General features: G+C 50.2%; 8 protein-coding genes across 8 annotated transcripts; 5 read left to right on the top strand and 3 right to left on the bottom strand.

Moving 5' to 3' along the window:
- Nucleotides 1–156: 156 nt before the first annotated feature.
- F5B22DRAFT_646712 (uncharacterized protein) lies at nucleotides 157–1730 on the bottom strand (the record flags this gene model as incomplete). Its single annotated transcript, XM_047978770.1, has 2 exons — nucleotides 157–1165; nucleotides 1228–1730. 2 exons carry the CDS (start codon nucleotides 1728–1730, stop codon nucleotides 157–159), a joined length of 1512 nt encoding a protein of 503 aa, XP_047830742.1.
- A 627-nt stretch (nucleotides 1731–2357) lies between these two features.
- F5B22DRAFT_607360 (uncharacterized protein) lies at nucleotides 2358–5278 on the bottom strand. The gene has a single exon (XM_047974987.1). It carries the CDS (start codon nucleotides 4970–4972, stop codon nucleotides 2603–2605), a length of 2370 nt encoding a protein of 789 aa, XP_047830741.1. The 5' UTR covers nucleotides 4973–5278; the 3' UTR covers nucleotides 2358–2602.
- Nucleotides 5279–5830: 552 nt separating this feature from the next.
- Nucleotides 5831–6806, top strand: F5B22DRAFT_636467 (cytosolic Fe-S cluster assembly factor CFD1; the record flags this gene model as incomplete). The annotated part of the gene is made up of 2 exons (XM_047977286.1): nucleotides 5831–5863; nucleotides 5922–6806. 2 exons carry the CDS (start codon nucleotides 5831–5833, stop codon nucleotides 6804–6806), a joined length of 918 nt encoding a protein of 305 aa, XP_047830740.1.
- A 2471-nt stretch (nucleotides 6807–9277) lies between these two features.
- Nucleotides 9278–10932, top strand: F5B22DRAFT_646709 (S-adenosylmethionine decarboxylase; the record flags this gene model as incomplete). Its single annotated transcript, XM_047978769.1, has 2 exons — nucleotides 9278–9392; nucleotides 9461–10932. 2 exons carry the CDS (start codon nucleotides 9278–9280, stop codon nucleotides 10930–10932), a joined length of 1587 nt encoding a protein of 528 aa, XP_047830739.1.
- A 905-nt stretch (nucleotides 10933–11837) lies between these two features.
- F5B22DRAFT_190537 (uncharacterized protein) lies at nucleotides 11838–13205 on the top strand. Its single transcript, XM_047969488.1, has 3 exons — nucleotides 11838–12139; nucleotides 12289–12376; nucleotides 12445–13205. Exons 1-3 carry the CDS (start codon nucleotides 11911–11913, stop codon nucleotides 12569–12571), a joined length of 444 nt encoding a protein of 147 aa, XP_047830738.1. The 5' UTR covers nucleotides 11838–11910; the 3' UTR covers nucleotides 12572–13205.
- Nucleotides 13206–14455: 1250 nt separating this feature from the next.
- Nucleotides 14456–15712, top strand: F5B22DRAFT_190029 (uncharacterized protein). Its single transcript, XM_047969487.1, has one exon. It carries the CDS (start codon nucleotides 14685–14687, stop codon nucleotides 15567–15569), a length of 885 nt encoding a protein of 294 aa, XP_047830737.1. The 5' UTR covers nucleotides 14456–14684; the 3' UTR covers nucleotides 15570–15712.
- Nucleotides 15713–17244: 1532 nt separating this feature from the next.
- Nucleotides 17245–19314, top strand: F5B22DRAFT_646706 (uncharacterized protein; the record flags this gene model as incomplete). The annotated part of the gene is made up of 1 exon (XM_047978768.1): nucleotides 17245–19314. The coding sequence occupies one exon, from the start codon at nucleotides 17245–17247 to the stop codon at nucleotides 19312–19314; it is 2070 nt and encodes a 689-aa protein (XP_047830736.1).
- A 300-nt stretch (nucleotides 19315–19614) lies between these two features.
- Nucleotides 19615–25548, bottom strand: F5B22DRAFT_607339 (multidrug resistance-associated protein). The gene is made up of 2 exons (XM_047974986.1): nucleotides 25040–25548; nucleotides 19615–24922 (listed from the first exon to the last, which is right to left on the bottom strand). Exons 1-2 carry the CDS (start codon nucleotides 25105–25107, stop codon nucleotides 19933–19935), a joined length of 5058 nt encoding a protein of 1685 aa, XP_047830735.1. The 5' UTR covers nucleotides 25108–25548; the 3' UTR covers nucleotides 19615–19932.
- Between the last annotated feature and the right edge of the window lie 90 nt (nucleotides 25549–25638).

Here is a 25638-nt window from a genome sequence, read left to right as displayed (position 1 = left end):
TGAGACCTAAGGACACGAGGTGCGCGCCATCAAAGGCAAAGAGGCATGGAGAAAAAATGAGATTATCGGTAAGTGAAACACTAACACATGGTATCTTTATTCATCATTATCATTCAGAAATTCAACAGCATCAAAAAAGGCATTACCCCAGGCACATTACCTATCATCATCCCCAGCATCTTCAACAAAGGTACCCGGTATCTTCACATCGCTCCCTTTATCCGTCTCAGTAGTACCTACTTTTTCGTTTGTATCCGCTGTCTTCGGCATCGGCCTTGAGAAATTCGAAGGCGTCCTCTTCGGCACCGGAGTCGCATCCTCCGTCTTCTGCGCCTGCTGCGCATTCCTCAACAGCGCAATATCCGGCCTCTGCACCCCCTGGCATTCGTTCGTGCCAACTGACCCCGAGCGTGGCCTGTACGCCGGGTTCCGGAAAACTCTTATGGACTGCTGCACGGCGATCTCGGGCTCGGAGGCATATCGCACTGTTGATAGATTCGAGGGTGTGCCGGACAGCCTCGCTGTTGAGCGATTATAGGAATAGCGATGTTGTTGTGGTAATGTGTTAGTGGTGGTCGTGCTGCTTTTGCGACTAGGTATAATTGGGGTTGGTATTTGAGGGAGCTTCGGCGACGATGATGGCAGTCTTGTGGAAGCTGGTACTAAAGGTGTAGATGATGAATCACTATTGGATGACCCGTCCGAGGAACTGTCGGTGCTTCGCGACACGCCGGCCTCTTGGGCGACGCTGTTCCACTCTGCGCTCCATCCACCAGGGCAATACGTTGGCTCTGGGACCGCCTGGGTTGTCGTTGTCGTGGGACCTGGCGTCTGCGGTTTCGGCTGAGCAGGCAAGGATGGGGTGATATCTATTTTCGGTGGAGCTTCATGCGTCTTTTCCGTGAACTGATTTATTTTTTTCTCATCCTGCTGCCGGGCACCTAGCCCCAGCAACTCTTCTGTCGGTAGCGTTAAGACAGAGCCGGACCCAGCTTGACTCTGCCTTTGCTGAAGCGAGGACTGACGGGACACACTCGAGTCGGCTGAGAGATCGTCCGCGAAGTCGCTTACACGACAGTTTAGGAATGAGGGGTTCGATACAGAAGCCGTAGCGAAGGGTTTCGTGTTTTTCTCGATTGTGACAGATATAACGAGGAAAGATGGGCTATTAGACACGTGAGCAAGCCGACATATATGCAACATTCTGTCGGGTACGAGTCCCCTTACATTGCCCCGACACATAGCAACAAGTCCAAGAAAGGCACCTTTCCCGCAAAGCCTGCGAGGGGTATGGACCTCGCGATCATGATGGCGGTAGCCACTAAAGCCGCAATCCAAATGACAATGCCAAGTCTCGCGACCAGCATGGCACTCGCATGTAGATATTGCCCGTACATCTGCGGCGGCCCCAGGCCTTGTCTCGTGTAGTCCCTTCTAGCTCCGTATATATGCAGGCAAATGTAGAGCATTGACATAAGCCCGGCAAACAAGATGAAATCTCGCGCAATACACGCAGCTTCAATCTCCTTCACCTTAGCCATCAGCACGATCGCCAAGCTGATGCCTCCCGCAGAAGAGAGGAAGAGGACGATGAGAGCGACGAGGATAACGGACGGTGTGTTCTTCTTCTGTTGCAGCGCGTTGTATTTCTCGAGGGAGTCGTAGAGTAATTGCGCGTGTGCCTCGCTCGACGCAGAAGACAGGGGCCTTGGTTGATATCTGCGAGCCATGGATGGACGAGTACAGCTCTGGCAAGCGTCATGCCACTAGAAATAATCGATAGAAAAGCAATAATTATGCTGGCTACCGTATGTAGAAGAGACGCGGGAGAATCAAAAAGTCACGAGTCGTTGCCAAAGGAAAACAATAAAGCGAGATGAAGCAAGGCCTCTGAGAGCATCGTAGCCCCTGAAATGCATCTTGTCTCCGTATTCATAGCCGCAGAAATAGAGAGGCCAGTCATGACAGGGCAGATGCTTGGATTGAAGTTGGCCATCGAGCGGAATGAAGACCGCAAACAGGCGAGGGGTTGGGAGGCGAGATGGACTGGAAGAGACAGCATCGAGTAAACGTGCAGGGGATATAGAACTTACGCCAACCCCAGCCTTACATTTCTACTGATACTACTCGATTTCAATTACGGGCGCTTCAATTAAGTTTTGGCTCAAGTGAATCTGGGGCAATGCATTCCAGACCGAGGCGACGATAGACACCACAGCAGCTTGCTGGAATGAGACAACTGCAAAACACGTCTCAACCGCCACCAGTGTTTCATAGGCGAAGAACGAAGACTGATCTCACGATTCGATAAGGCATTTCTTAATTTCCGAGACATATGAAGTTGGAAGAAGAGTGAACTAAAGCAATAAGTCTTGTCTCGTTTGTATTGTATAATATATTCATCTTTCTACTTGTATAAGGTAGCACAGCAAATCTCGAGAGCAAAGTAGGGGTCCAAACCACCAACGCCAGCGCCTGCTTGCCGTTCTTATCCAATGAATAATCCAAGACCATACCCATATACGCCAGCTTTGATCTCCAATAATCAATGTAGCTCAGCGACCAATTGTATATATGCATTGAGTGGATATTTGCAAACTGCTTATCGAAACATGTACGACAAGTCTGGTAGATGTTTTAGGATCGTTTGTACAACAATATCATCGTGATTCCCGCCTCCCGGGATTGAAATCGGGGATGTTTCTTTCTTTAATGATTGCTTAAGTGCCGTTTGGTCTGTTATCATACCCTGATCGAGCATTTCCTGTTTAAATGTAGAATCTTCTAACTTAAAAAGGTCTTTGTTGGGCGGTAGCGTGTTTGCTCCAGGAACCAAAGATGTTTCTCTTGGTAACTTAGGAGCATTGGTGTCGAGTACCGAAATGTCCAAGAGTGACCATGGGTCTGGTACTACTGGTGTACCCTGAGGAACCGGGACATTACGCGCAGTAGTTTGATGGTTACCAGATGACGTTAGTGAGGAGGGGCGTTCTAGCTCGTGGTTCGTACTGGCTACCTCGGGAAGCGGGAAGGTGGTGACATTCTGCTCTATATAATCTTGGGTGGCACGTGGAGAGGAAATCATTTCGCCCCAATCATCGTCATTTTCGTCGACGACTACTGTTTGAACAGGGGCAGGTACGGACACAGGTACAGCCTCAGCACCTAGCTTTTGGCTGCTTGTAGGAGAAGATTGAGTTGTAAAAGAGGCTTGCTGAGTTCCAGAATTCCAATCGAAACTGGGAACAACTGTTGTCGGGTGACTGGCCGGTTGTACAACTATAGGGAGTGAAATACCAGTCGAGTTTCTATATGGACGTTCATCCACCGGTCTAGTGGGCGTAATGGCATTAGGAGCCGGAATAGACGTTGTTCGCGTATGTTGTGTCGCTGACTTCTTGCGTTGGAAGACTTGATCTAACTCCACAGGAGCGATATCAGAGTCCCAATCGAAGAAACCGGTTCGCTTCGGACCTCCTAAAATAGCTTTTCCGGCATATGTATCTTGCTCCATCCACTTTCGAACGATCTTAATCGTGTCTGTATGCAATTGCGATGCCGGCCAGGCTACCCTATGATAATTTTCATCATCCCCGGAATTATGTTTGCGCATGGACCCAAAGCGGGAGATGCGATACCAGGCTTTCCGTTCCGAGACTGTCTCGAAACTATCATTAATAACATGTCCTGGAACTTCCCGCCCCTCTGTAGAGCAGCTCGTAAGTTGATCAGAAGCGTTAGGAAACAATTTATCTAATGCAGATAAATTTGCATCAAATTTCATTCCTTTAAACTGGTTAAGGGGTCTTGTGATTTGAGCAGGTCCTGTTTCAGCGACAACCACCGCATCATTCTCCGCTTCACCTTCAAGCTTCTGGGTGAAGGAATTGTTGATCTCTGCCTTAGGTGTTGATGATAGCCCCGATGAGAATGATCGGCTAGGGGACGGCGCAATAATACTCTCATCAGAGAGCGGATCTTCGAAATCTCCGAACCCAGCTCCATCATCATCGTTTCCATCTTCACTTTTGCCTCGCATCGCCGAGTCCTCACGATCGATGGCTTGCGACATTCTACGTCGGCTTAGAGCCGGCGGTTCTTCCGAAACGGCTCTAGCTAAACCATCGTAGATACCTACCAACTCTTGTACCTTTCCCGAAACCTTTCTTGAGTTATTCCGTATCCGACCTCCTCGATCCTCATCTATGGAGGTGATTGGAGAATCTTGACGCTCGCGGTCGGGCCCATCGTGGCTATTGGTGGTACAGGTAGACGACGGTCTAGATGGAAGTTCGCAGGCTACCGAGTCTAATTGTGAACCCGTATTCGCATGTTCAGTAGCCAACTCGTGACTGGTCCGTGGACTGTCGTTTCGTCTGACAGTAAATTCATCATCAACTAGGGCGTTTTCGCTATTCGTGATTTGTGCCCTATGATTCCCTGCAATATTTTGATATGCTTGAGAAGTTGCTCCAACTTGTCCGCTCTCGGTGGCTAAAGCTTCGTTGGCTGTGCCCTTGATGGAATCCGGTAGCTCGGCATCGGATTTATTCGACAACGGTAGCTCGACTGCCCATGGATCCGGTGATTGGTGTCGCAGTATGGAAGGGGTTCGCGAGCGAGAATTCGCAATAAAGACTGGAGATGCTGCGGCATTCTCAGGCCAGGCCAAAGGGCTTTCTCTACCTGAACCACTGAGTCTCGGGCTCAGACGAGTCGAATCCACCCACGTGCTCCATTCATTTTGGTTGTCGGCATCATCTGCTCGAGGCCCCCCGGCGGTCCAGATATTTAGGCCACCATCGTTGTGATTACCAGACCAAGGTGACTGGGGCGAAAGACTTGCGCTGCCATTGCCGAAGAAGGCTTTGGGGGGCGGGCTTAAAAAGATATCGGCTCGAGACGACGAACGAGGATCATTGTCGGAAGTGTTGTCGGTCGACGCCCATGGCGAGCCCCAAGGATCATCCATTATCACGTCCACTCCCTTTCATCCTGGGGCGCGGCAAGGTCACGGCCCCGGATGCGCGGCTATATGGATGAGCTCGAGAATATCGATTGCATTATTAAAACGAGTCCACTAGCGGTGTGATCGACACTTTGTCGCGCGGTGTTCTCGAACGTGGACGTGTACGTATTGGAGTTGCTTCAAATTCGAAATGCGGTCAATGAAATAGAATCGAGGATGACGAGGGCGTCCAGGGGCAACTTTGTCGATTACATTTGAAGCAATGCGATGCATCAACAATAATGCTTGGCAGTGGAACCAGAAGTACCTAGGTACCTACTGTGCCCGTGTTGGTAGCGCTAGATTTAGCGCATGAGGTACCTACTACGGTACCTAGCCTGAAATGTACATGCAGCCCCCTATATACATACCTACAGTACATGGTAGCGTGTACAGTGTTCTCCTCACAGTGTGTCTAGCACATTTATACCCTGCACAGTTCTGCCCTGGGCCCTGTAAGTACGGCCATCTCGGGCCATGTACATTACATGTACTGTCGTAGGTACCTACTGTCCAAGTTGTGCAGAGCGTTGGGCCCCACTCTGACTTAAGCTTAGCGCGGGATCTCTGAGCCTGCGTCATACCCTTTGGAGCTTTGGGAGGGGTCATGGCATGTGGTAGCGGGCTGAAGTAAGGCGTCAATTTTTCTGCTGATAAATGCGTCTCCGATTCAGGCAACGCAAGGATGGCTCACGTTGCTTAAGGCGCGAATATTTGTTTGCTATCTCACGCGGCTTTCACTCTGAGTCTTTCCAGCTATCATCTTCCTGTGGCAGCCATCGAGACGCAAAGACCCGTTACATCCATTCACCAAGAGCAAAAATGTCACTGGCCAAAATCAAACATATTGTTTTGGTATGTCTGCCACTGTATATGTATAAGTCCGGATTCAGCTGCTCACTCTCATTTCCAGGTTCTCTCCGGAAAAGGAGGTGTGGGAAAATCTTCCATTACCACCCAGCTAGCCCTATCGCTATCTCTTTCCGGCCATTCCGTTGGAGTTCTCGATGTCGATCTCACGGGACCTTCGATGCCTCGTATGTTCAACATCGAGGATGCAAAAGTAACACAGGCCCCGGGCGGATGGCTTCCCGTGCCCGTCCACACGGCCAACTCGGACAAAGGCGTCGGCCAGCTGCGTTGCATGAGCCTAGGTTTTCTACTACGCGGGAGGGGTGATGCCGTCGTTTGGCGAGGGCCCAAGAAGACTGCCATGATCCGACAGTTTCTTTCGGATGTGTTGTGGGGCGAAATGGACTATCTCCTCATTGACACGCCGCCGGGCACATCGGACGAGCATATATCGCTGGCAGAAACTCTGTTGAAAGAGGCAAGGCCCGGTCAAGTTGCCGGCGCTGTTGTAGTCACCACTCCTCAGGCAGTAGCCACCGCAGATGTCAGAAAAGAATTGAATTTCTGCGTGAAAACGAGCATTCCTGTCATCGGTGTCATTGAAAACATGGCCGGATTTGTCTGCCCAAACTGCGCCGAGTGTACGGATATTTTCGGCAAAGGCGGCGGGCAGGTAATGGCCAACGACTTCAACGTGCCATTTCTTGGCAGGATTCCCATCGATCCACAGTTTGTTATGCTGATTGAGACTGGACGGACGCCAGAATACCCGCAGGGCACCGTTATCAACGGGCAAGACTTCTCCAAAGTGCTGCAGAGCGGTAGCGGTGGCTCCACAGGCGAGGTGACCAAAGACGCAAGCTTGTTAGCAGAGAAGTATCGAGATTGCTCGCTTGAGCCCATCTTTCGAAAGATAACGCAAGATGTTGTGACTTCTGTTGGATGACTGCCAACGTTATTATCAATCAGGCTAATCAAAGCACTCGCTTATCAAGAGCCGATACGCACATGATACTAGCAATGTTGGGAACTGCCCCGGGACAGAGCCCAAGCGGAGTACGAATGAAGGAGAGTGCATTTCATCAAAAGAATGCAACGCAGGCGCACCGGTCAGCGCATCAAGCTCGCGCCAGCTTCCCACAGGTGGGATGCGCTTGCGTACAGACACAGCGCGCAGGCTGTTACACCTAAGCAGATAAAAAGACGTAATATGCATGCCGATTTGGCCAGGCTTCTCACCCATATCGTGTTGACACGAGCCACGTGATTGTCTCGAGGAATATTCCCGCTGATGTTGGTGACACGGTTGTGTGCCGCCACGGTATCCTGGGCGTTGGACATGATGCAACGGCGCAGGCACAACCCATCTACGGCAGAGGTATTGGGCACATGTTATCAAGGCATGCGGTCGCATTGGCGGTAAACTCGATCTCTGGAGTAGTAGAGACTGCGAGAAAGGGGGTCGGCCAGCACGATGGTTATATTACCTTCTCCGACTCAGACAGTGCACCATCGCCAGATATTACCTACGGCATTCGCCAATTAGATGATCCGGGTGCCTATCCCTAGTCCCTTTCGGCCCTACTATTGGGCATTCATGGGAGACAGGAAATGCAACGCTAGATACCGGATTCCTCAGCTCACCCGCCGCCAGCCACCATCAAGTCCGATAAGTTGCATATTCCTAGACCTCCGTATGCCGCGTGTATCCCCATCGAGGCCCGTTGCATTTCCGCAACCATGGCATAGCAGATGATCTTCAAAGTTGGCGGGAGCGTCGTCCAAGAGACAGACGTTGGCTGGGACTATGCACTGGCGCATAACACGTTTACATACTTAGATACCCAGGCAGGTAAGTAGACATTTCTGCTACGGTGTGTGTGAGGCAGTCCCGTCGGCAATCGGAATCGAGATTCTTGACCCTTCCTCTCTTGGTAGCAATATAATGGAGACAAGCTATGTGTTAAAATCTGACTGACCTGGGGCGGTTCTAGCGTGAAGTTCCTACATATAAGTAGGTACGTGATTTACCTGAAAGAGGATAAGACACAGAATAATACCTTACCTACCTATACTATGTAATGGAATAGGTAGTGCCATAGAAGCTCCACTCTTCTCCCACCTCCCCTCACTCAGCCAACGATGAGGTTGAGTGGTGCTGCATTTTCTGGAGCGACCTCGGGATGCCTACTTCTAACCTAGACCTTGTGCGGTGAGGTCACCACCCGAACAACCAACTTTTTTTTTTCACAAATTTTCTCCCGTAGTTCAGGTACATGTGCACACATCAACAATATTAGCCCTCTTGGCTCTTACCGCTCAAACTTCGCCTCCACCCACCCACGCTCGAGCGCATAGCATCTGCAAAGACCAAAGCAGTGTCGACACCAAAGACTCCATCCACCGTTGATTGGCCTGAAAATCTGCTTACCCTTTGCAGCTAAAAACCACAAATTCCCACAATACTAACTCTGACTCTAACTTTGTCTTTGCCTTTGCCTCTACCTCTACCTCTGCTCCTGGCTCTGCCTCTGCGCACGACACTCTTCTGCGAGACCTATTCTGCCTGGTCGCCATTTCCCCATTGACAACCCTTTTCAAGGTGAGTGGCCGCCATTGACTCGACTTCGTGGTCACACGACACACAAAAAAACACACCGATCCACCGTTTGTACAACCTCAGCTGGGTTTCCCCGGACCTCAAATGCCATTGTTGTCTTAGAAACACATTCAACTTCGCCAATATCCACAGTCGTCGCATGGCTGCTAGTTCTTCGTAACGGCAGGTCAATCAACTCCTTTCGACGCTTGTGTGGTCTTCCATGAGCCCTGTCGAACTGCTACGCTTCCTATCCAAGCCCGCAAAGTACAAAATTCCCTTTCATCTATGTTGCCAAGCCACGTCCACCGTCACAGCATCAAGCTAACCGCCAATTTGCCCATATTAGACCCCGATAACACTCGCTGTTACCGTCCCTGAATCACAAGCCTTGTACTCGCTGCCGCGCGACTCGATACCCTTTTCGACAGATCATACTGCAGATATCCTCGTCTGCTAGGTCCGATACTCCCCCATAGGTATCGGTTTCTGACAGGACGAGGCCACCTACCTGATCACCATTCCTTGGCCAAAGGACTTCTTCCTTCCCCTCCGCGGCCGACCTCCCTAACGTCCCCTTGTGAGACGTTCGAATCATATATCAGACATTGCAGCTGGCTTCCGCCAGCACTCGTCGCTCCCCACCATCCTGTGGGCCTACTCTCTCAAACGAACGCCGCAAGGTTCGTTTGGGTGGCAGTCAGTGCTCCGCAGTAGCTCCAGCAGCATTTCTCTGCAAGCCGACAGCTTGAATACAACGCGCCGTCACCAGTAAACCATCCAGCTAGCTTTTCACCCGCCAAACAGGCTCTACGGAGATGGTGAACCCCGGCATTCCTACCAACTATACGTTCTCACCGTCTGAGGGCACGCCCCATTTGACGATCAATCACGATGTCGCTGCGGATCTAGACTCCAGCAATGCCTTCGAAGGTAAGCTACAATTTCGTGGTGAGGAGATTCCACAATCGTTATCGTTGCTAACGTTGCTTCTGCCTCAGGCCCGGAGAAGTTGCTTGAGGTTTGGTTTGCCCCAAACCCCGACTCTTTACCTCCCGGTGTCAAGCCCAACGGTCTCAAGGCGGTTTCGAGCGATACGTGGGTTGGCATGCTTGACATGGTGAACTGCAAGATCCTTTCCGTGCTCGAAGCCGAACACATGGATGCCTACCTTCTATCTGAGTCTAGCATGTTCGTCTTCCCTCACAAGTTGATTCTGAAGACATGCGGGACCACGACTCTCCTCCTTGGCCTTCGCAGACTTCTACATATTGCCGCTGAGCATGCAGGGTTCCCCTTCCATAATGCCAAGTCTGTAGACGATATCCACGCTGCTGCTTCGCCTTATCGTGTATTCTACTCCAGGAAGAATTTTCTTTTTCCTGACAAGCAATCCGGCCCTCACAAGAGCTGGAAGGACGAAGTCAAGTTTTTGGATGACACTTTCGAGGGTGGTAGCGCCTACATGGTGGGCAAAATGAACGGCGACCACTGGTACCTTTATATCACTTCGCCGGAAACTACTCTCACACCTCCTCGCACCCCAGAGGAGAATCGGACTTTGGCATGCCCGCCCAAGTCGACTAAAATACCCACGAACACGGCATCCATGTTTAAGGGCAAGCCGGAGAGTACCGACGAGACTCTCGAGATTCTGATGACGGATCTTGATTCTGAGAATGCAAAGCAGTTTTATCTGGAGCACGCGAGTGCGGTCGCGAGCAACAGACTCTCTTCGCAAGCTCAGGAGGCTCGCAAGGTGGCTATAGGAAGCCTTGGAGATTTGTCAGAAAGCACTATGACTATTCAGACGAACAGCACTGTAGAGAGTACTTCTGACGATGCGCTCGATGTCTTTGACAACTGCAGCGACTCTGATCTTCACAGTGCCTATACCCCAGTATCTGATCAGGTCGACATAGAAGGCCTCACGACTGAAGGTCACGCATTGGGCACGGTCGTTTCCGATGCCTGTGGCCTCTCAGAGGTGTACCCCACCTCCAAATACCCAGATGCGCGGATTGACGCATATCTCTTCTCCCCCTGTGGCTTTTCGGCCAATGGCATCATCCCTGCACCCCAGCAGCAAGACAGCAGTGAGTCTGCGAAGTCGACTCACTACTTCACTGTGCACGTTACCCCAGAGCCCATCTGCTCATTTGCCTCGTTTGAGACCAATGTTCCTGGGGGGCAGAACGGGCGTGAGACATCTGAGATTGTCGAACACGTTGTGGGCATCTTCAAACCAGGTCGTTTCAGTGTGACTCTCTTTGAGGCTAAGGCTAGCCAAGGGAATGATGGTGATGAGATGACAGCTGGTCTGGCTCGCAAAAAGCGTCTGGAGAAGATTCCGGGCTACCGACGCATTGACCGTATCCTCCACGACTTTGACGATTATGAGCTGATTTTCCGGTTCTACGAGCGGGAGGACTGGACCGGTGGCGATAGTATTCGAGTTGGAGAGGATATGTAGGGCAACATTCTTTCAGATGAATCATAGTTCGACTCCGAACCTGTCGTCTCTCATTCTTATCTCGTTACTACTACAATTCAGTAGTACAGAATCACCGGAAATGACTGTCCACCTAGAGTCAAATGGATCCGGCCATGACGCATCGCGTCACAACATTTGCATTCGATAGCACTCATTTACCCATCAGTTATTGCACTGTCGCACTGGCGAACACTTGCTAAACCCCAAAATTTATGGCCATTCAAATATGCTCCCATTAGGCGTCTTAAAGCTCCCTGTGCCACGTTGTTTCGAAGTGAGATTAGTACTAGCCAAGGTCCAATATCGTCAGTTCACTAGATGTACAACCCACGGAGTGGCCTTTCAAACTACACGTCAGATCACTCTTGCCTATCATCAACTAATAACAGCCTGTGGAATCCCGGAAGTAATAATGATCTTCTACTTATTCGACATTCGCTTCAGTTAGTAAACTGCGGCGTCAGCGAATACCTATTAGTTTTGCTTATTCATCTGTACAAATGATTGCCTTGAGACTGTCGTCACACAGATCATCTACGTCTCATAAGAGGTGGAAGGTTCTCACCAAATAGCATTGCGATCTGTAGTCACCATCTCATTTCACGCTCGTACCAGGTCAGTTTGTAGACGGCCAGGTGCTCGCAGGTATGTATCGAGGTCGTAAGACATCAACAGCCAGTATGCCTATACAATGGAAACCGTGAGCAAAAAGGAGATGACGCCCTGAGCCAATCCACCGTGACTGCCCCCATCGATTCGGTAGGTTCGTGAGGGAACCTGCTCCTTCCTTTCTTTTGATTTTTCGGTCTAGGTAGTTCAAATAAATACCACATTCGTCAACCCATCCATCGACTTCTCTGTGTTCCTCTACTTCTCCTACCTAATCTCGTGGCCCACACTATTGCCTATTTGCCCTCGCGCCTTTTCCTTCAAACCTATCTACCTACTGAACGCGCCATGAACCTCAAACTTTACCTCCTAGCGCTCGCTGGGGCTGGGGCGGCGACTGCTAGGTTTGCTCTGCTCCCTTCTTCTGCCATCTTCTTCCAGCCTAGACAGGAGAAAGAAGACACGATGGATTTGTATCTGTGCTCGAATCCGAATTTCAATCACGATTGCGATAGGTGTGCTTGTGAGCGATTGGAGAATTTGATTACTATGGGCGGATATGGAGGACCGCCTTGCTGTATGCTCTCTGTGTTCCTCTCTGCTTCTTCCTCTCTGTCGTTGTCTTTTTATACTTTTATCCCCTGGTCATCCCTCCCCATCTCATTTCATTCTAACTCTTCCGGATAAACGTGTTTGTGTGCGTCTAGACTGATTGCTGAATCCTAGATCCCCTGCCTGAGGACCTCCGTGTTGGCAATCCTCAAGGTGTATCATCTGCTCGCTCCTACTCGAAGTGGAACTGTACCTTGTTTGAGTAAGTCTTTGAGCAAATGGTCATATAGCTTCTCGCCCTTTTCCCCAGGCTAATCTGTTTCTTGACAGTAATCCAGACTGCAACGGCACATTACCCGGAAGCAGTCTCCACATTCCTCCAGGCCCGCCTGGTATGGCATCTCTCGGTGCCTTCGACGACCGCGCGGTGACATATCAGTGCTATTCCATACCTTGAACCACCGCTACACAAGAGGTAATATCCTCAATGGGCTAGCTAGAGGGCGGTGTGATAGGGTAGAGTCATGCTTCCGTGCTAGCGACGTGGTGGGTTTGAGGATCACTTTGAGGATTGAAGGACAATGAAAGCTTTGGCCACGAAGACCCTATGATATAAAATATCAAGGGTGATTCAGGAGGATGGGATATGTCATAATTCGCGATAGAAACGATGAATCTCTTAGATCTCTTCCTTGCTGTCTCATAATTGCTTCAGCTACTACGTTCACTCAGGCAGTATCGATTTCGAGACTAATCACAAGCACACGCAGTCGTGTTAGTATGATGGCGAACCTATGCTTGCTGTTCCAGCTGTCCACTTTAGAACCCATGACGTATGCTCGTATAATCCGTTATTTTTAGTCCACTCGTACTATAGTCTGTCGTACGTCGGATGTGACCCTTGGACCAAGCTGTACTCTCTATCATCTATAACATGATATAGTCCTTAGGCGCCCTGATTACGTCTTTCTCTCGTATTCTAGTTTAAGTGGTGGCAACTTGAACTATCCCTCTTTTTCTGGTCGATGTAACGGTAACTCCAGGGAGGAAGCGTCGGAGGACACGAAAAAAAAAAAAGAGCGTTACAGCTTGGTGTCACTCTATTCGGCCTAATAGTTGAGATATCAATTTCCAGGATGTTTATACTCTGGCCTTTGTCTCATCCAGGGGACGTGCGTATTGGCCGACTTGACGTCGTAACTACATAGTATGTATGGTTGGCGCAAGGGGGCCGATGAGAGCCGCTGATCTTCATCAGCGCGTCAAATGACAAACAACAGAGACAATGACACAAATAAATAAACATGGGGATAATAGATAGAATCTTGTCTGAAATGGCACAGCCAGGTGATTATAGCTGAACTGAGTGTTCAGATATACCTAGGTACCTCCCAACGCGCAAGCCTGAGAAGCAAGCCACAAGCCAACACGTCATCACCCGTGTCGGTACCTATGTACCCATATATCCGATAGAGGAGTGGCTGATCCCGTGGCTGAGAATTAGAGAAATGTCCACTGGAGGTACCTAGGTAGATACCTACATGTACCTACCTGCCTAGGTATGTACTTATGTAAGGAACCTGCAGGCTGCGACATCTCAACATGTCCCCCTTAAAGAAAGAAAGACGGGCGCGGGAAGAACGGCCCCCAACAATTGACTTGTAGCTCAAATCGACAGGTCTTCAATATTTCCCAATCCAAGTTCAAAAGGAATGGGAAACAAACATGACAAGAAGCGTTCGCTTGGTAGGTCACATCGGCATATACACTGACCAATTAACGCATGTGACATGTCCCCGTCATCCAGCCACGCGGGCGCGCGGCTACCGAAGGGGGCGAAGCAAGGAGCATAGGCACTCACCAGCTCACCAACATACCAACAGTGAAACTAGAAAGCAACCACTTCTTTCATGTGCCAATGGAACCAACATGACCTCTCTTAGCTGCGTGCTACACAGCCGCATCCGTGGCAACGCAGAGGCAGCCTACGCGGAACATCCCCCTCACTTGAGCGTGGTATCGTGCTCACGGCGTGGCTCCCGATACGGAATATCACCAAGGCCTAGGTATACAGGTAGATGTGCATGTCTTACGCATGCACCAGACATTTGACCTCTTGCCTGCTCAGTGACCGTATGCTGATATGTCGATATGCCCTCTAGCCCTCTAGCCCTATGAGGTCGCGACGCGTGCAGCCGCGAAAACGAACTGTTGTTGGTAAATGACTCACTAAAAATAGCACTTTCATGTTCGGCCAGGGAGGCAGAGTTGCTTCTCATCCATTCGAATCCAGATTGCACACCATCATGTACAACAACCAACATTCCTCATTGCAGCCCACTCAGCCAAACAATCTAGGCATGGTGGCACCACTTCTCTTTGTTTGGTAGTTTCAGGCCTAAGCGCCAATGATGGAGGGCTCATCAGCCAACATGTAATTCCTAAGGCAGCCGATCATGACGAGAGGGACATGATCAGGCTTTAAATATGCTTACCTCTTCGCACTCTCGACAGGCGTGTCTTGTGCCATCTTTATTTCGCGGCAGATAGATCTGTTCCGTGTGTACAAGATGCAGGTCATCGACAAAGATTGCAGTATCCATTGCCGATACCCCCGGTCTGGCCGAATCGTCTATTCAACTGATCCTACGGCATGCCCGACATTTCTTCATCTACATGATGACAGAGGATATTGCATGCCCGATACCATCTCAACCAGCTCACTGATCATCAAACACCGAGCGTCCACCACCAACAGCTGGGAGTACTTCTACGTGACATCAGATCTCCGACAACCAGTAGGCCATGGGGCCGGCGACACACAAAAGTTCCGTCCGATGCGTATCGGTAGATGCGTGCCCGTCGGAATGAAAGCCTTTTACCCTGACACTTATAGACGGAGTGAGTGTCAACAGACGATAGAACTCGTTCATATCCACAAGCAAGAGAACGAGTCGCAAGAGGCCTTCAACAGTCGAATGACCAACAAGAGTTTCACACAACGTCCTCCGGTCTTGCTTCATGACCTTTACCTTGAAGTTGCAAAGATCTCCGAGGTCCAGGAAGTTTACAAGAACTGGCGTGCCTCCAAACCAGAAGAGAGGATACCTTCCTTTACCATCGAGCGCTACCAGGCAACGTGGTATATGGGGACGGGCTTTTCTGCCTATGGCAAAGCAGAGCATTATCATTGGCGGATCCCACTCGAAAATCCCAACCCGAACATCACCAGACTTTCTGGGTCGGATAACGGCAGTTTGGTCTTTGAGTGGGGCAAGGAGACGGGCAAGGCGGGTAAGCCCATTGGCAAGATACTCGGGATCGTCGAGTCGATGTCAACCTGGAGCCAGGAAGATGACCACGCCATCGTCGTTCCCATGATAAATGTTGTCGACGACCTTATGAAGCGTTTTCACTCCTTATTTCCGCCCCCGAAAGCGGCAAGAAGGGCATGAAGGGGAAAGCGAAAGGTTGATCTGAACGAGTTGAGTCATGATGATCTGAGCAAAGCTTATGCAAGCTCAACTTTTGACTAGAATTGGTGGTACTTTGGGAAAATGTTCAAGAACAATGAATTGTACGATAGGTAGCTTAACCCTATTTGGGAACCCTTTCCGATTGAGTGCTTCTCATGACGGAAACAACAAGAATAATATTAGTTACAACAGAAGACTCCCTTTGAGCATTAGATTGATATCCATCGCTTAAACCCCATCACGGCTTCCCAGTCCCGCTCATAGTATGGAAGCCCTCCCACTAACCCACCGACTCAATGGCTTCGGCTTCGGCTTCGATTTCGACAGCCGTGTCAATACCACACCATGGCACCCTTCGGGAGCGGTCCGCTTGCCGCATTCAATTCACATTCGCAGGGATGCCCCAATGCCTCCAATGAGCCACGGGCCCCTGAATAGCCTCGGGCAGAGAGCTAGCCATACCACGGAAATAAGCAGGCGATAAGCAGCCAGTCTGCAAGATTCGCCTAGGGCTGGGGATTACGGTGATGCACGATGCACGGCAAGATTCGGGCATACTGCAGAAAGATCTGGCGTGAGACACACCGCTAGCAATCAGGCAAATAGTACCACGCGATCGTTGAATCGGCCTAGGTATTATAGTACTTGGTTGCCTCGTAGGGCTGTTGACTCCATTTGCAATGAGAATATCTCCACAAGACCGTCTCACCAGGCTATAGCACACGCAACTTGCATATACATTTTGTACACTTATCCGCTGAGACGTAAAGTAGTGCTCACTTCCACCTGCGCACTGCCTAATTTTACAGTCTACCTATGTAATGCATCAATCCGCCTGGGTGACTTCTCTCTGGCTGGCTGGCTTCATCAATTAATCAATCGCCTTATGCACATGCACATGTCATTCATCGATAAGCACAACCTTTGACTCATCGCTCAACCCCAGCAACAAAGAGCCTAAAGCTCTCGGCTAACTAAGGACGGTAGTCAACGACTAGGGTCACTTCATGCTCACGTAAGTAACTCGGGTTGTGAAGGCTCTACCATTGGACGAGCCAGACGCAAACTGCAGAACCGAAGCAGAAGGACCGTTGTTTTCGAGTGGAAATGGCTGACATCATATTTTCAGCCCTGGATATAGTGTACGAGGAAATAAGGCTTTTGCCATCACCTGCCTCGAGGCGTCCAGTATGTGTCTAGTACGTGCTATGTAAGATAGGTAGGACGGTCCTTGTTTATTAGCGGCTTATCCCCGTTCGCCTATTTCCTAATGTAGGACTATGCTACCAGCATCTAGAGAGAGCAGCTGGTCAAAGGACTCTTGAGAGAAACTGAAGCTAAGTGATGATACGAGGTCCAGGTCCAGGGTGAAGAAATGAAATGAAAGATGAAAAGATACAAGAAGCCCAGAGCATACGAATACCCAAGTATATATATAATATAATACTACCTACCAATTGCATACTGGTGTTGAAACTTGGCGCCCCTACTGTCCAGGCCTATACGACTCGTATACCATCTACCAATTGACTCACGGCGAGGTCACATGTAGGAGGTATCCCTTCACTACCACCCATCCACGACCAATACTTACCATGAACGACAGGCAAGCTTACAGCGCATGTTACAGCTAAAGCAATCTAAGTCTGAGAGCATGCCAATTGCCCCGGGAGTATACTGGGACCTGCTAGATCGCTACACGCCCCCGGTAAAGCGTCGCGCTACTCACGCAAAGGCTCGCACAGGCTGCTTGACCTGCAAGCGGCGAAAGGTGAAGTGTGACGAGGCGAAGCCTTGGTGCGCGCGCTGTGTCAAGGCCGGCTACAAATGTGCCGGATATGAGGACAGCCACAGCCACAGCGGGAGCGGCACGGCCCGCAAACGCGCCGACACCGCCGATGATGGTGTGCAGTTGAAGAACGGCCGTTCGCGGCATTCGCAGAGATATGCCCCAGCAACTTTGCGGCCCAAACCATGCAGTACGGCCGGAGTGGTAGTTCCTAGATATGTGGTGGAAGCGCCGAGGGCTGTTGATCTCGTTCGCTTATCCCTGACGCCAACGTATCTCGACGTCGGAGATGCCATGTACTTCGAGCGCTTCAAGTTCCAGATGCTCGCTGACCTGGGTGTTTGGTGCGGCTCCGAGTACTGGCGGCACAAAATCTTGCGCGAGATCCTCCTCGACAAGACGGTGCAGCATGCTGCGCTTGCCTCGGCCGCTATTGTTATGGACATCGAGCAACGGCAGCAGTCTGCTTATGCGCAGATCTCTAGGAGAAAGAGTCTGCCTTCGTCACAAGCCGAGACAGAAGCAAGCCCATTAATGAGGTCAGGGCCAACAGAGGCAACGGCAACAACAACATCACTAGAGAATACGGTAGACGGGGGAGGACAAGGAGAAGAAGAGGCGGCAACAGTTCTGCTACCAGTAGTAACTCTCTCCAACCTAACCACGCACGGAAAAGCCGCGTTGCGCCACTACACAGCGTCCATCAGCCTGAATCGCCAGAGTCTCGCAGTAGAGGGTATAACATCAGCCACGGCGCGGCCCAGTCTGACAGCGACCTTCTTCTACTCCGTCCTCGAGCTCGTCCAAGGCAACATCAGCGAGGCGGACCGGATCCTCACCAGCGGCGTCACGCTCCTCGACAGCGCGCTCTCGCAGCGCACCCCTGCCGGCCGGCCCGCGGTCGTCGAGGACGACGAGATCCGCGACATCCAGCTCGCGTTCGACCGGATGCGGGTAACGTGGGGGCTCTGTCCATACTTCGGGGGCAAATACACGGCCGACACGAAGCGCGCGTCCAAGGATGCTCTCCTTCCCGCGCACCACTTCCAGCTGCCGTCGCCAGACGCATCGGTCCGGACGAAGCAGATGTTCTGGAATGCGTTTTCAAGCGAATTCGGGCAATTCATGGTGACCATGCAAGACCCCCGTCTGCCTCCCGAGACGCTCCCCTCCATCCTGGCCCAGCGCACGAAATACCTGGTCCAACTACGGTACTGGCTGCCCATCCTATCAGACCTGTGCGCAGCGGACCCGGGTTCAGCGCTCCTGTGCACGACGAAAGTCTACGCGCAGACGGCGATTATATTCCTGAACTGCTTCCTCGACCGCACGGAACTCGCGTACGACGCGTACACGCCCATCTTCAAGGACATAGTATCGACATACGAGCGTCTTCTCCCCTCTTCCTCTCCATCCACCACGACTCCCCCCTCATCTTCACCCTCGCATAAATCCCCATCCCACTCCTCTTCTCCTCCACCAAGCCATCTCCGCCTAACCCTCGACGTCGACCTCTTCCACATCATAACCTTCACAGTGTCCAAGTGCCGGCACAAGCGCACGCGGGCCGCGGCGCTCCGCGTCTTCGCCGAGACGACGCGCCGCCAGGCCCTGTGGACCAACTCGGGCATGCTAGCCGCGCTGCGGGCGCTCTCTGATCTCGAGGACGCGGGACGGGTTTCTCGCCCCGATTCCACTTCTTCCGACTCCAATCCTACTATTACTACAAGTCCGGCCCCAACTTCCGAGAACGACAACAGCACTGATAACGGGAATAGCGATAATAGCGGCGATGAAGACGGCTTCGTACCCGCCGAGGCGCGATACCGGTACGTTAGCTCCGAGTGGGATTTCCACGGACGACAGATGGTAGCCGTCTTCGAGCCCGTGGTAACGGCGCAGTCTGTTGTTATTCGCGTGCCGATTCATTTCTAAGACTACATACTATTTACCACTGCCATTGCTACTGTTGTTGTTTTTACATTAGTGTACGATACGGATATAGATAGATAGATAGATGTACAGATAGATAGACTGCATCGGTTTCGTCAGTCGTTATGACGACACGGTGATGAGTAGAGCGTTGAGATGATAAGGATTCGGAATCATGTACAACATAGACAAGCTGTAAGATAGAAACCATAACTCTCTCACTCATATTCAAGACGTATATAAGCTCTACGAGACCAGATCACTATTCTAATTATTCCGTATCAAAACATACAAGAATACAACACGGGATAAGCAGCAAGTGGCTCATAATGATATATCTATTGTACTATGCATATATGATTGACCAAAGTACTGACTTTTTGTTTTGCACAAGTCTAGGTAATGCCACAAAAGCCAAGCAAACCCAAAGCAGGTAACCTACCTACCAGACAAGGAGGATCATAGCCTCCTCCATCTACCCACGAATGACCTGTAGCGCCAAGAAGAAACAAGTATATAATAGAAGCCAATAGGCGGTGCAGAGTGTGCGCACCTGTTGTTCAAATAGATGATTTTATCCACAATCTACTTCATCGAGAAGACAAGCTCGAGACACTCTTTCTACTCGACGTCTACGAGTCTCTTGTCGTCCCACGCTTTCTTGGCAGCCTTTTCCAAGCTGTCCAAGTCACCGCTCATCTCGCACATACTTCTGAATGTTCCTGTCTTCTTTTTCAGAAGCTCATGGGGGTGGTCATATTCGACAACCGACCCATGGTCCAGGACTAGTACCTTGTCGTAATCGACAATGGTGGCAAGACGATGCGCTATGGTGATGATGGTTGTATTCAGTTCCCGAATAGTCTCTTGAATCTTCGAGTCTGTGTTATAGTCGATGGATGCTGTGGCCTCGTCCATGACAAGCACTTTCGGGGCTTTAAGCATAGCACGTGCGAGGCAAAGAAGCTGTCGCTGGCCCTGAGAAAGATTTGTGCCAGACTCTGCCACAGGCGACGAAAGATCGAGGAATATGTTCTTGTTCGTCGCAGTGGGTGTGGAAGCCCCAGTAGGTATTTGGTCACCCACATCAGTGGTAAAGTCTTCTTCGACAACTGTTGTTGTTGTAGATGGTATCGCAGATTCAGGGAAACCATCGGTCGGGCCAATCAAATGCACCTTTCTGAGCGCCGCAAATACGTCTTCGTCAGTGTACAAGTCGAACGGGTCTAGGTTGGTCCGAATGGTACCCGTGAACAATGTAGGATCTTGAGGGACAATCGTGATGGCCTGCCGAAGATCCTTGAGACCAATCAATCCTACATCAACATCATCGATTAATATTTTACCAGCCTCTGCTTCAAGTGCTCGGAAAATAGCAAGAGTGAGTGAGCTTTTTCCAGCACCAGTTCTACCGACAATGCCAACCTTCTCTCGAGGCTGAATTTTGAAAGTAACGTTTCTCAGCACTGGATCTAGTTCTTTTCGATACCTCGTAGAGTAGCTGATGAATTCGACACCACCGTGGGCCGGCCAGTTCTGAGGGGGTCGGTTCTTCTCATTGATTGCCGGTGGTTCTTGTTCAACGTCGAGATACTCTTTAACACGCTCCACGGAGTTCATGTTCTGCTCATTCATCGCGTATAATCTGATGAGCCAGAGAATGTTTTCAGAAAAGCCAATAGCATAACTCAAAGAGAGACCGGCAGAGCCAGGGTCAATCTTCCCAATGCTAATGATTACGAACACGCCGGCAAAAAAGGCGACAAGATCGCCGAGAACATCCGTTCGAAATGAAAGCCATCTATTAGCGCCCCACAAGAAGATAAACGGACGTGATTGTTTGTTGATTCTTCCCAGGTTATCACGAATGAAACGTCGCTCATCACCATAGGCACGGATAGTCGTCACTCCCGACAAAGTCTCACCAAATTGCTGGAAGAGAGGACTTCGGTTGACGGACTCTAGTCGCTTAAGATCACGCGAAGCTCGGAGATAAAACATTGCCACAAGGGCAAATAGAGCAGTAATGAAAAGAGCAGCAACAAGGAAGCCAGGGGTAATAGCTGCAATAAGCACGACAGTGATGATAATACCCATTGCGCAAGTCATGACACCTATAGCAACACCTGCTACCTCTTGATCGACAGCTTCCAGATCCTTGCTAAACCGGTTCATCAATTGTCCCAGCGGTGTCACATCGAAGAACTTGAATTTTGCCCGCGAGACTGCCGTCATTAATTGATTGTGAAGTTTCCAGGAGGCAGTCAAAGAACCATAGAATAGCCATAAGTCACGTACCATGGCCAAGAAGGCCCCAGATATCCCGATAAGAGCCAGGATAGTGAGGTAATAGTCCACATTGACTTCGGGAACGTCCAACATCGAATAATCTGGGTTCGGCCCAAACATGCTCATAGTAGTGCCTTTGGCATATTGCGCGATGGATGCAAAATAAGAATGAGAAACCGACGCACTACCGGAGTTCTGAGAGGCAATGCTGAATTGGATGCGAGATACGCCTTCAGTTTCCGATACGTATTGATTTGCCCATTCTTTGATCCAGATATTTGAAGCAACTCCACTAAGCTGTTGTGTAGTAAATACGACAACGGCAGCTACCCAGAACCACCAACGGCCCATAGCGCTGAGATAGAGCTTCATGACAGACCATTTCACCGCACCTACAGCCTTGTCTTCTGACATGGCATCCTGTTTCTGTGCAGACTTCTTCGGTGTAGGCTTTCCATGAGCATTTGCGTCTGCATCGTTGATCAAGGTATCCCCACTCTCCTCGCCAACACTTGATGGGGCTCGAGACGGAACACGAGAGACCTGTTGAGAGCCTGGTCGAGATTTGTTTCGCATCTCCTCACCCAATTTTCCCGATTCTATAACTTCAAGCGACGGACCCTGAGCGGCTACTCTTCCGTTGTCTAACAACACCACGTACTCGGACAAGGGAACGCAAAGGGTGGTATTATGTGTGACGAGTATGCAGGTTCTTCCCTTCATCAGGGGACCGTTGATGCAGTTGCTGAAAATCCATTTGGCAGTGTGTGAGTCGACGGCGCTAAGACAATCGTCCAGAAGTAGATGCTGTGAGTTTGAATAGACGGCGCGGGCGAGTGAAATTCGCTGCTTCTGGCCGCCGGAGAGTGTAATACCATTTTCTCCTACCAGGGTCTCATCACCGTTATCCAGTATCTGCAAATCTCGCTCTAGAGCACAAGCCACTAACACATCTTTATACCTCTTTTCATCATATGCTGATGAGAATAAGATGTTCTCTTTGATGTTAGCGTTGACGAGCCAAGCGGTTTGAGCGACGTAGGCACAGGTATCAGCCAGTCCAGTGGCAGGATCCGGACGGACTTCCTCTCGGCTACGACCACCAGGAAGATAAACATTTCCCTTCGTCAATGTCATCTCACCGAGAAGTGCCATTAGCATGGAGGTCTTACCGGAGCCAGTAGGACCACCGATAACGTTAAGCTTCCCAATTTTGAAATCAATGTTCAAATCCATGAGGCGGAAAGCCAGCGATCCATCTGCGGCAACAGCATCTTTACTGCCCCAGATGAATGTTGCGTTACGGAAGCCAATCACCTTGCGCCCTTCTTCGTTCATGTTGTCCTGCCCTAGCTGCTGATATTTTTCTGTCTCTTCTTCCATCAAAAATTCTTCAACACGGTCGACAGATACCTTGGCTTCTTGGACGTGAGCCAGCATATCACCAAGCTGATCTAAGGGAATCCTTAGGAGAAGGAAGAGTGAAATAGCCGTAAAGGCGATCGAAGGGTACAGAGGCTTCTTTTCGAACTTCGTGTACATCAAGAATGAGAAAAAGGTAATCAGTATTGGCACCGTATTCCAAATAGCAACAGCAAGTGCCCAAACAATATACCTATTTCTTAGAGCTTTAAGTTCGGCCCTCCGCTTGTCGTCCACAATTGCACCAAAACGTTCTTCCCACGCGAAATATTTGATGATTCGAATGTTCTGAAGGATTTCGTTTGTAGTGTGGATCCGCTTGTCAGTAGCAGCCATGATCTTCTTTTGGGTGTAATTGAAACCCTTGGCCAGAAATATGTTGATAGGGAGTAGGAATACCATTACAATGAGACCGGGAATCGCACTGAGCCCCATAACCTGCCAGAGGAGAGCAATCGATACGAAAAGCATAGTTGGTGCAGAAGCCAAGAGGAAGTGTAGATATGACGTACACTCAGATATCTTGAAGCTGTCAACTGACATCAAGTTGATAATCGTTCCCAAGTTAGCTTGTTCATCATTAGCCTTGGCTGGGTCCTTGGAGGCAGCAGCATTCTCCTGGTTATCCTTCTTTTCCTTCTTTCCGAAACCGAAAAAGCGCTTTATCCTTTGAAGTTGCGTAACCTTCGCATCATCTTTGCCAGTCTCGCCAAGAACCGTGTGTGCGCCACTTGCCGCTTTGCGTCTAAGCGCTTTGGCATATATTTCGCCTATGATGATGGCCCGAATGCGAATACAGATTTTTCGCCCTATCCATAGAGCTTGGTTGTCGGCGATGGACCGAAGAACATCCGTCACAGGAAGCAAGATTACCAGGAGCCAAAGAACGTTTCTTGGTGCCATCTGTGGCGTTTCAACATACTGGAGAATAGCCCTGAGTAGAAGAGTTGGTGCAAAAGCAAAGAATCCAGAAAAAACAGCCCAAAGGCACTGCACAATCAGCATGCCTTTGAAGTACTTGGCCAGGTGAAGGGCCAACGAAGTCGTCTTTTTGACCTGGCGGTAGTGGGCGAGAACAACAGCGGCCTTATCGCGCGGCATCAAGTTCCAAACCTTTGCCATCTCTAAAGGCTCTTTGTAACCTTGCCAGAGAATAGGGTCAACCCAGGAAAAGGTAGCGAGGGAAAATACAGAAGCTAATGGTTCTCGCGATGGTTCAATATTGTCTTCCCACTCCATCAGTATCGTCTTATTCCCTTTCCTAGTAGTCAAAGCAAGGCCAAATAGCAGGGTTGTAAGAGAAAACTCGACCACGACAAGGATCTGAGTCATCTGGGAGCTCGCATGGATAAGGACAGACCGAAAGAGAGAAATAGTAAAGAGCCATTGGAGGCCGTATATGGTTGTCGTGTGGTTCCATAGATGAGGAATGCGCCAAACAGTATTTCCCAGGAACAGGCGCAGCGTAACAAGCACTAGCACATAAGCCCAAGTTAACACACCGACAATAGCGGCAATATGACCATGCCCAGCGTATGCTTCACTTATGAGAGCAAGTATCCGGACAGCTATTAAGCCACATATCGAAGCTTCCTCTATAACAACGATCAAGTGCTGGGCAGGTGGGTTATCAGCTTGCACAATAGAACCCCGAGTAGTCGTCTTCACGAGCGCGAGACGGCCGCCACCGTTGGCATGAATCGACAGGTCATCGTCCTCCTCGTCTTCGGTATCCAACACAGGACCCTCGTCAGGTGGAATCTCCGTGTGATCTTGCGGCTCACCAAGGCGATTATATCCATGGGGTCTTCTTAGCTTGACTTTACGGTGTATTGATTGAGCAACGAGGAGAAGGAAGGAGGCGCATATTACTATTAATGGGAGGAGGATCTGGAGGTAACTGTTACACGGGTAGGCAATGTCAGTGATAGGCTAAGAGACGCGCGAGCCGCTCGACTCGGACAAGCTATGGGGCGGGTAGAGAAGAGAAGGAGGTACAGGAAAGAGGAAGGCTAACTCGGATTGGAAGCAGGTAGTGAAGTCATCGACCTGCCATATCGGCCACGAACACGAGGCAAAGCTCATGTTGTTGTTCAAGCCTGAGACTACTCTTGTCGAACAGCCCGACGAATTTCACCTGGCCTCCTCGCGGAGAGCCAACTCCAAATACCACGGACCCCACCTATCGTGCAAGATGACGGTCAGGTTATACCAGGTCGGCTATCAGATGATAATGGTTGTTGGGAGCGGGTAGGACGGGCAATTGATGTTTGGCAGTATGCAGTCGATCGGGCTAACATGCAACCGTGCCGCCGACAAGCCGTAGTATGAAGCAATATGAGACAGCCTTATGGTACGCGACCATCGAAGGAGCAAGAAGAGATGGTAGCAGAAAAGAAAGTTTGGCAGACACGAGGAATGGAAGCATGTCTTCACTCGGGTATTTCAGTCTATTCCACGGCCAAGTACTTACTTACATGTAGGTAGGTACTTACATGCAGGTGCACTGACTGACTTGATCCCAGGATCCGTTGCAGGCACCAGGTCGGTACCTACACTGTTCGACTCTCTACTGTACGTAGTACCTACTTTAGTATGGCCTACGTAGGTACCTAG

Source organism: Xylaria bambusicola (genome assembly GCF_022495145.1).
Source record: "Xylaria bambusicola strain CBS 139988 unplaced genomic scaffold F5B22scaffold_21, whole genome shotgun sequence".
Taxonomy (NCBI): Eukaryota; Fungi; Ascomycota; class Sordariomycetes; order Xylariales; family Xylariaceae; genus Xylaria; species Xylaria bambusicola.
This window is presented reverse-complemented; position numbering and strand designations above follow the sequence as displayed.